The 9789-nt window shown below is 60.4% G+C and overlaps 4 protein-coding genes across 4 annotated transcripts; all 4 read right to left on the reverse strand.

The window, feature by feature from the left end:
* Positions 1–508: 508 nt before the first annotated feature.
* Positions 509–3363, reverse strand: TRAVEDRAFT_54567 (uncharacterized protein; the record flags this gene model as incomplete). The annotated part of the gene is made up of 7 exons (XM_008047486.1): positions 509–1692; positions 1745–1774; positions 1832–1879; positions 1932–2044; positions 2094–2231; positions 2298–2680; positions 2737–3363. The coding sequence occupies 7 exons, from the start codon at positions 3361–3363 to the stop codon at positions 509–511; spliced, it is 2523 nt and encodes an 840-aa protein (XP_008045677.1).
* An 844-nt stretch (positions 3364–4207) lies between these two features.
* On the reverse strand, positions 4208–6347 carry TRAVEDRAFT_54568 (uncharacterized protein; the record flags this gene model as incomplete). Its single annotated transcript, XM_008047487.1, has 6 exons — positions 4208–4911; positions 4972–5114; positions 5183–5331; positions 5387–5719; positions 5771–6270; positions 6326–6347. The coding sequence occupies 6 exons, from the start codon at positions 6345–6347 to the stop codon at positions 4208–4210; spliced, it is 1851 nt and encodes a 616-aa protein (XP_008045678.1).
* A 658-nt stretch (positions 6348–7005) lies between these two features.
* Positions 7006–7921, reverse strand: TRAVEDRAFT_54569 (uncharacterized protein; the record flags this gene model as incomplete). Its single annotated transcript, XM_008047488.1, has 3 exons — positions 7006–7149; positions 7205–7522; positions 7580–7921. 3 exons carry the CDS (start codon positions 7919–7921, stop codon positions 7006–7008), a joined length of 804 nt encoding a protein of 267 aa, XP_008045679.1.
* A 641-nt stretch (positions 7922–8562) lies between these two features.
* Positions 8563–9726, reverse strand: TRAVEDRAFT_54570 (uncharacterized protein; the record flags this gene model as incomplete). The annotated part of the gene is made up of 1 exon (XM_008047489.1): positions 8563–9726. The coding sequence occupies one exon, from the start codon at positions 9724–9726 to the stop codon at positions 8563–8565; it is 1164 nt and encodes a 387-aa protein (XP_008045680.1).
* Positions 9727–9789: the final 63 nt, after the last annotated feature.

A 9789-nucleotide genomic window follows, 5' to 3' on the forward strand; every position in this document is an offset into this window, starting at 1 on the left:
GTTTATCTTCAGGCATTTATTAGTACATTTCATGGATTATCCACACCATTTACGATGTCCATAGTTCATCCATTCTCCTGGTCGTGCGACTCCAATCAGGATGATCCTTCTGAGCCACAGCATTCGTTCAGGATTATCCGAGCCCACCCTTGCAGATTACGAGCAATTATCCTTCGTCAATCCAAACGTTAATCTCCTCATCCCACCTGATAATCATTCACGAACCAGTCACCTCGTTATACTCACATTTGTTCTTTACCGCCGCATGATTAACCTGTGCGATAAACCACCGTCGCTTACTCGCCTCCCCTCTCGCTCATCAGTCTTGGTTTATCCAAGGATCATCCTTCATGTATGTCCTTTTCCCCTTGTAAATCTCACCTTGTACGGGCACGATTATCCGCGACCCATCCTTCATGAATCGTATGAGATTAAACCACGTCCGCCTGGATAAACTCACATAATTAATGCACCGCACGTCCGCTGCCCGTCATTCCAGGCCTTTCCCTCACAATCCATCCGCCCTTGCTCCCCCCTTCGCCACACGACTCGATCGCCGCGTTGCAGCACGACCCGCAGGCCCTGAGACCGGCGTAGCCTCTAGTGCCTTGACTGCACTCGATGCCCCCGCGGCCGGCACTCCCTCCACGCCCGCCCCGGACCCCGCGTCTGCCTGAGCATCCCTCGCCTTTTTAGCGGCTCGCATCTCTGCCATCTCGCGCGCCCAGTTCTCGTCGCGCATTTTCCTTTTCTGCCGGCCCTTCCGCCCCCCCGCTTTTGGAGCCACCGACGCTTCCGTAGAGGTGTCCCCATCCGCGACGTTGTTGCCCATAGCCACGTCAGCCCTCAACTCAGGCGCCTCCGCGACCGCAGGTGTCGCGTCGGTGCTGGTGGACAGAGAAGGCGTGTGTGGCGCCGCGGCAGTGGGCGGGGCGCCGGGGGATGCGGCCCCCTCGCAGGGCGTCGCGTCACAGCCGGCGGCAGAGGGCGCGGGCGCTGGCTGGGGCGCGGGTGCTGGCTCGGGCTCGGGCGCTGGCTCGGGCTCGGGCGCTGGCTCGGCCACAGGCGGGGTAGACGCGGCAGGATAGGGCGCGCGCAAGGGCGGGGGCGCTGCTTCGGGCGCGGCGCCGGCAGAGCGCGCGGGCACTGCTTCGGACACGGTTGCACTAGAGGCGGCGGGATAGGGCGCGCGCGAGGGCGGGGGCCCTGCTTCCGGCGCGGCGCCGGCAGAGCCCGCGGGCGCTGCATCGGAGGTAGAGGCCGCCTCCCCATCACCTTCCCCGGCCTCTAGGATGCGCGCCATCTCGCCTCCACGTCCAAATTCCGGCGCCTTTAGAGGCAACGTCTCGGCGCTGGAAGACAGGCGAAGGCGAGAGGGTGTGTGGTGTACCGGCGTCATGTTCACCCTCACGATCAAGTGATTGCGCCTCGGCGTGTCCGGAATTGGGCCAGTCCCACCTCCTGATGGTAGAACGGACCCGTCCGACAAGATGTTCACTTCAGGCAGGAACGCGAATGCCCTGTCGCTGCCCTGATGCTTCAAGATCTGTGAGTACAGCACAGCGACCTGTAGCACGTCGCGTTTAGCCAGGTCGCCCACCCCCGCTTCCTGCCACTCCGTGTTCAGGTATGCCGATGGCGCCTTCGCGACTTCCGGCCAGAGCAGCCGTGCCTGAGGCCCCCGTATATACGCTGTTATACCACATTAGCACCCGTCCGCTCTTCGTTGATTCATACGACTTACTAAAGCTGGCGCGGAAAAACGACTCCAGCACTGTTGCCATGTCATCACGCCCCCACGACGCCTCTGGTGCGGGCAGTTGAGGCCTACCATCGGCTGTCCTTAGCAATCGAGGGTCGCCACGCATAGGGTTTTGCGCTGAATGAATGTCAGGCACGGGAATGGCCGCAATACTAAGTCATGCACATACGAAGCATCAAGCACACAAAGCGATCCCACCGCTCTTGCTCGCGTATGTCAGCCCTGCCTTCAAACGTTGCGAAGCAAGGCGTCTGGCGGTCTTCGTCCGCCCCAATCGTCAACCTCAAAACACGCTTAATACGCCATCACGGGAGTTGAAGATATCACTCACTGTTCGCGCACGATGACCCCCTCTTCATCGCGCAGGCCTATCTGAACGTGCATTACTACCGCGCCCACTTGCTCCGATCCGAACCCCGAGAATTGCGACAATAGGCGTGCGACCAATCCAGGGAAGGCGCGTTGGTTGCTGTTGGAGGACCGGCCAAGAGCTGATCAGCACGGTCAGCGACGACAGTGAAATGCTTGCACGCACTCGAAGCATTGCAACGGGTTGTCCACGTGCGATGCGGCCTCAGCCTTCGCCTTCTCCCGCCAAAAGGCCTGCTGTTCGGCCGGGAGCTCTTCGAAGCACAGCTTGAGGGCCCGCATGTAGCTCCCGATGCCACTCCCTACCATCTTCTTCTGCACGTCACCCTTGTTCTTCCGTCCCCACAGAATCGATCCAGACAGTGCGCGCCCCTTGATTGCTTTCCCGAAGTGTGCTATGACTCGCTTCAAGGGCGCGTCCTCATCGTCAGAGCTGTCGCTGCTGTCGTCGGACTCGCCCGAAGACAGGCGTCCCGAAGACACCCGTCGCGAGGTCCGTCCACAACGCGCGGTGTGCGCCAACGTGTTTTTGAACCACATATGCACGGCCTTCGATTTCGAGTCATCAGTTAATGTAAACGTGCACCCGTAAGACCGTTACGTACCTTGCGAACGTCACCCGCACCGTGTTCCGGGAACTTGTAATGGCTCGAGACGTACTCCGCCGTCTCATCCCTCACCACCTTCCGTCGAACCTCATCGCTGACGAACTCTTCCCAGCGACTCTCCATGTATCTCCGAGCGTCCTTTCCTGTCCCTACCTTCCAGTTGAACCGCTTCGCCTTCCCTCTACGTTTCGCCTTCCCTGTCGGTTTCGCGTTCTCTTCGGCAGCGTCGTTCTCGCTGCCTCGGTCTCGCTCGTCGTCGCTCTCTTCGTCACCTTCCTCGCCGTCGGCTCCCCGTGGCGCTGCAGCCGAACTCGTTTCCTCCACCGGCTCCGCCCTATTGGCGTCCTTGGCCTTCTCTGCCCTCCTGGCTTGCTTCGGCTTCTTCACCTTCCGCCAGTCTGTCGCACGTCTGTCCTTAGACAAGCCTTCCTCTCCATCGGAGGAGTCGTCGAACACCGGCACCGGAGCCCCGGCATCCTTGTCCGCCACACCGGAAGCGACCTCTGTTGCGGTAGGGCCACTGGACGCAGACTCACCCGCCACCGTCCTGGCTGTCTTCACCGTCTCACTGCCGGTTTGCCCTTTCTTGGCAGCCTTCGTGCCGCTATCGTGTTTCCTGGCCATGTTATGCGCTCAGTATGACGACCGACTGTGCGCCGTAGATGAAGTCGGGAAGGGGCTCCGAAGAGGTAGGGGAACCGACGTTTGCGTAGAATGGTGACCGAGCCCGCAGCGAAGATGGACTAGGGAAGATGCTCAGAGGTATGAGGAGGAAAAGCCGCCACTGAAGATGTTCAGAGGTATGAGGAGGATAAGCCGCCACTGACAGCGCAGATGAGCCGTGCAGAGAGCAGGAGGATGACCCGCGGCGCCGTGCGGATGAACAGGGCCCTTGGATTGGGGATTATCGCGCACTGGCACTTTGGGGCGGCACAATAGCAGGCCCTCCGTCACGTCCCGACGGGGCATGCTGCCCGAACCGCTCGTGTGGTGCACGGCGCTGTTGTTGTTTAACCTATCGCACTCCCGCTCGGCGCAGTCCCGACGAACGCTCGTCGTACACCCCACGCGGCGCCCCTTCACGACCGCACGGGCCATGCCTGTCGTACCGTTGTACTGCTCGCGTGTTGCGCGGCGCGGGTCCGGCTTAACTTATCGTGCGCCCGCTAGGCGCATGCCCGCCGCCGCACAAACAGCTGGCGCGCGACACTCCTGCTGTTCAACCAATCTGCTCCTCCCGCCGATCACAGCCCCGCCCACGCACGCGCGTCCGACCCCGCGCGTCGCATGTACATCACCCTGCTCGCATTCCAACCCCATTACGGCACGTCAAGTGCTATTCCATGCCCACTCCGCAATGTATATCGCGCACACTCAATGCCTAGACACTCACCGCAACGGCTCTGTATGTGTATGTTAGACGCGGTGTATCGTACACGTGGCTACCTACCGCCTCTTCAAACATCCGTCAGATCTTCGGGAAGGAACGAGGAACGATCGGCGGTCGTCCCGATTCGTTGTAGAACGACTGCACATAGAACATCAACAACTCCCTCTCCCGCTCCTCGATGAGGTCCGCCGCCAGATCTATCGTGATCGGCATGGTCCCGTAGATTGTACGCGGGCAACGTGGCCATCTCGAGAGTACCTTTCGGAAGGCCTCGAGGTACGGTGCTCGGCGTTGTGGCAAGGCCGCGGCGAGTCCCTCACTACCCTCCTTTGGGAGACTAGCTACGCAGTACACAGAACGATCGGGGAACATTCTGCCGATCAAATCCTCTCGCATGGCCAAGCCCCGAGGCGTGTCGCGCATCGGAACGAGCAGCCTGTCTAGAGCCAGTAGCTCGTTCCGGAAGCCGAGCTCACACAGCTCCCACACGATAGCGGCGCATACGGACTCCGGAATTCGGGTGAGCCGATGCTCAAACCAATGCGGCGGGGCCGTCGGTGCAACGTCCACCTCCGACATCTTGAAGTACTCGCCGAAGACGTGGAGGATTTGCCGGGCGCGTTTCCCATTCACGGTGGTTGAATTGAGTTCTCGTCCGGTCTCTCCATAGAGGAAGTCTCGCCACCACTGGGCCGAGATGCCGCTCAGTTCGGAGTGTTTGACGCGCAGGATGTAGAGCCAGGCGGGGCGGATTCGCAGCCACGTAAAGAGGTAGCGGGCCGCTCAATCCTCCGTTTGTGTGCGAACGAACATTGTCGGGTTGGGAATCCAATACCCCCAACTGTTCAGACAGGCGACACGCCGCGTGACGTCGATCCCTTCAATCGCAGCCCTCCACGGCCTCAGAGGTGGTGGCATCCATCGGTGCTCCACCTCTTGGAACTTCTCGTATCCCCGAGTTTGATTTGCTCGCAGGTCGGCGGGTCTGGCGTCTAAGGGGTACAGTTAGCAAACCGTGCCTCCCTCCGACTGGGCCATTTATAATTAACTCACAAGGATTCCCAGCGCGGCCTTGTCGCTTCGATGACCCGCCGCTTGCTCGTGTGAGAGCTGTCGAACGAGTCCGGTCTGTCGTCGAGGGGCCGGGCAGCAATCCCAGTGCCTGCTTGTACTCCTGTTGGGTCATCGCGGCGGGATATCCCCTAGGACTCTCCATCACCAGCAACGGTGTGCGCGATAGATCGTGATAGGTATGACCCCCTGGACCATTGCCTCTTGGTGGGCCGGTCCTACGAGCCCCCGGTGGATCACATCGCCGTGCTCCGCCCCGTCCTGGAGGCATATGTTCTTCGGCTCCTCTAACCTCTTCAGGTTTACTATGTTCATTTGACGAGCTGCGGACACGTCGTGACGCACCCACCAGACGGGAATGCCAGCTTCAAATAGGAGCTGCACTACGCCGGGGTCCGTCGTGAATGCCCCCATCAAGGCATTGTTGACGTCCCTTCCTCGGGTGCCCGCCTGCCTGTGCTTCCCATAGTATTCTAGATACACGTGGCACATCAGCCAGTATCGCTGCAGCTCCCTGACCTGTTTCGGTGGTCAGCCAGCTGCCGAACACGTTTTACTTCCAGCCCTTACCTGGAGTGCGGCGTCCTGGAACGTGCACGGAAAATGCAAAAGCCTATCCCTCGCGTGTCGCATCGCCATCTCTAGTCCGATCAGCCTGCTGTCCGAGAACATCGGCTCCTTGGCTCGTCGTTCCTCCACCCGTTCGGACATTGCGTCCACCAGGTCGCTGAGCGGTTGGACGCGTGCGACGTTCAGCAGTCCGAGGCACTTGATAGTGATCCCTTCGAGGCGTTGAAAGTCTTCCTTCTCGCGAGGTGTCCACCACATAGCGCCGAGCGTGTCGGCGGGCGGTAGGGGTCGCAGAACGGCGCACAGGTACTCGAATCCCTGGCAATGTAGCTGCGGCCACTGAATCGGGTCGACCCATCCGTACCGATAGTCCGCTCTGAGGACTACCTCCATGACGCCCAAAGGAGGCGATGGAATGAAGGTCATGTTCGGCGTAGTCACCATCCACAAACTATCCTTCGTGTATGCGGCAGTTAGCGCGTCATGCCAACGCGCTCTCCCTGCCCACATTCGTAAGCAGCTGCCGCGTTGCTGCTGGACATGTGGGGCACTTACGATTTTCTGTTCCCGCGGCCATGTTCCTCCACGCCTTGCTCTTTGTTCCTGATTATATCGAACGCTCAAGTTCTCTCGGAGTGGTCACCCGCGGGCAGTGGCGGGCGGCAGCTTCAGATGGACGTTCTCGCTTTGCTGGCGACACACGGTGGAGTAACCAGGGGAACCAGATGACGTCGGAGTCTCTCTGGCGTAAAATGAGTTCTATGTCCGATTTCCGTTGACACGACAGCCGAGACGCTATGTGTTGTGGGTGGAAAGCGACGTATTGGTTGTTGTTGACCTTGGTACAAGGCCCGGAGATCCAGGGCACTCGGCGCTTGCATTGTCGCGATGGATCGGGTCGCATCTAATCTAATCTGGCCATTCAGGAACAGCTCCCCCTCCACTACTCGTCCATTTCTCCTCGTAGCCCAGCGCCCTTCTCTCCGTCAATTCCCTCCTCTGTGATATGTAAAAATTTAGGAGCTCTACTACCCGTCTCACCTCATCGCAGGTCTTTACAAATACGGCCGTGCTATACTATGAATCAGGTTCCCATCATCTCGAGACACCGCTATGCGAGCTCGTGCGACTATCCCCCGCGCTCGTACTATCATAATCGGTCCGGTACGATGTAGGCCGCTGAGATATAATGCTGAGGCGTGCGCTGAAAATACAGGTGACGCTACACGTAGCCTCTACTGCTGCCCTTCCCACTTCGCACCTTCCCCCTGCACGTCTACCACATCCCATGAGAGCAAGTTCTCCGCCTCCCCGATGTCGCCGTGTGGGGACTGCTCAGCGTAGTAGGCATTGGCTCTCGCGTACTTGGGCAGTGCGGCCTCAACGTGTTTGCGTCAACATATGTTTCATAGCGCCGTAACTGATTTTGCTCACCTCCATCCGATGTTGCGCCCACGAGACCACCTGGGAGAGCAGACTCTCTCCCGGCATCCCGGAATGGAAGCCGTTCATCAGTGCCCAGTCGAGCAATTCTTGGAGCTCATCCCAGAGCTGCTGGACGCTGTCGTCGTCGCATCCCGAGCTGCCCGCCGAATCCGAGAACCACGAGAACGCGTACAAGAGCACTTTGATAGCTACCGCCTGTTCGCGGCTCAAGGCGTGTTCAAAACGCATGCGGACGTTGTTCGCGCGCCCATTCCAATCCGCAAAGTTGAGGTGGCGCGCTTCCTCCAAACTGCCCGGCAAGACCAGCTATCCAAAAAGTCAGTGGGTATGGTCTTCACGTGCATTTTTGGTCGAAAAGCTCACGTCCTCCCGGTCATGCTCGCTCCCCTCAACCTCTGTGTGGATTCTGAGGAAAAACCGTCCAGGACGCGTCCGCCCTGCAGCCACTCTGCACCATCCCCCATGCATGATCGTCAAACGAACCGCATCGACCGTCTCACCTCCCACGCCTGCAAAATCGTCCTGTTCTTCGGCGTCGGCGTCAGTCGTCCACGTGCCATGTTCCTCCTGTTGGTTGCCATCTCCCCCAGGTGTCTCGACATCCGTCCCCTTCGGGACGGTCCGTAGCGGTTCATGGCGCACCCATTCTATGTCGCCCGCGGACCCGAGACGATAGTGGCCGCCTGAACGCGCTCGTGAGGCCATAGCGGATAGAGATAGGGTGGGGGTAGCCAGCAGCGAGCTCGGCCGCGCCCCGCTCTCCCCGCCGTAGGATCTGATCGATCAGGACCACAGGGCAACTCCAACATCAATACGACACGCTAACGCCCCGGTTCAATCCGTGTGGTACGTCCCTCCCCGAACGCCGTCTCCCGCCGTCCCGGATACATATCACGCATATGTTAATTGTGAAGTTCCGTTTCCCGCTGGGCCAGTTCTCATTCGCGTGCATTCCAATCATCAAGTCCATACAAGCTCGCTTCTACCCTAGTTCCGTGTATTTGGTATTCGTAGTGTTCGTGCACATGCCTCAATGAAGTCCTATCGTATATGCTTCGTAGTATCCCATGCGGTCCCTTGACATTCACCCCCTGCGCGCGTGATAGATTCTCTGTCTGGTAGCGTACTGTCCGTCCGGGTAGCGTACATCGTATTCGATACCTAAGCTCGGCTTTGTCTAGTTCCTCCTTCGCCTATACAGCCTCGCCATCTCCTTCTCCAGCGTAGCCACTGGACGGCCCGCCTGGCACGGTTGCTGCGGTTCGCTCCACCCGGCTCGCTCACCGGGTACGTCCACCCTTCGTCCCCAGCAGGAGGTGAAGTCAGGCCGCCAGAGCCTACTCCCCTCACTTGCGCCGCTTCGCGGCGGGGCCGTCGATGTCAGACGGCGACATGACCACTGTGATGCGGCGCTTTGCAGCGTGCCGGCTTGATCCTTCGCCAGAGGACTCCAGTTCCGTTTCTCCCGGTGGGGTGTCCGTGCGCCTGCGAGCGCGGCCCGTCGTGCTCGCAGCAGGTTGAGCACGGGCGCTCCCTATGTTGGTCGCGCTAGACCCCCGGTGATCGCCTCGTCGAGTGCCACGCCGAGACGACGAGGTGGGGGCGTGCACCACCGTGGTCGTCGCCGCCAGCCGTTTGCTGCGACGGGTCGCTGCTGGGGCGGAGGGCGCCGAGGGTCCGTTGGCCGAGGTCGCACCTACTGGGCGCTCCGTCAGCACGCCTTGGGCGCCACTGGTGCCGCCACGCACGGGAGCAAGCGACTCGACCACCTCGGGGCTGGAGGACGAGTGGGGGAGAGGCGTGAGGGGCGAGCCTGGGTCCATGCCCTCGTCTGCGGGTTCGCCCGGGTGGTTTACAGCGTCGCTGTAACCCCCATCAACCTGGCTCGGCCCGGCTTGCTTTATGCGTGCGGGCCCGGTCGACTTCTCACCCGCGTCACTGGAGGAGGACGAGTGCGGGAGAGCGGTGAGGGGCGAGCCTGGGTCCATGCCTTCGTGTGCGGGATCGCCCGGCAGGTGTACAGCGTCGTTGGGGGTCCCCGCACGATCGCAGCCCGCAGCTTCATATGTGCCGGCGCACCTGGTGGAGTTGTCGTTCTCGAGATGGTGCTCCGCAAGCTCCCCCTCCTCGAATGAAACACCGCTCCCGATGTGCTCCAAGTCTTCGTCCTCCTCCTTCTCCTCCTGCTCCTCCGGGCCGTCCCTAGGGGGCAGATAGTCCTGAGTCGCAAGGTCTATCAACATTTCTTGCACGACGTGTTCTTCCTGGGCAGGATCGAGGCGTTCTGGAGAGGGCGCTTGGTCTTCTGAGCGCGGCGGGCTCACCTCGAAGACGTGGTAGTAGTCCTCCCACCACTCGTAGCGATCCCTCCGGTGGTTGTGCGGGGAATTGTCCATGTGCGAGGCGAGGTCGTGGCGCGCAGAGGCAAGTGGGAGTGGGAGTTGAGGGCAAAGGACTGCTCCGCATACACCGGCGTGCAGCTCAGCATTGTACGCGAAAGGTTGGCGCATGAGGTTAAAAATGACTCACCCCATTCGAATACCCAGTCACCCCTGACATGCGTCAGAAGTCCG

This window comes from Trametes versicolor (assembly GCF_000271585.1).
Source record: "Trametes versicolor FP-101664 SS1 unplaced genomic scaffold TRAVEscaffold_22, whole genome shotgun sequence".
Classification (NCBI taxonomy): Eukaryota; Fungi; Basidiomycota; class Agaricomycetes; order Polyporales; family Polyporaceae; genus Trametes; species Trametes versicolor.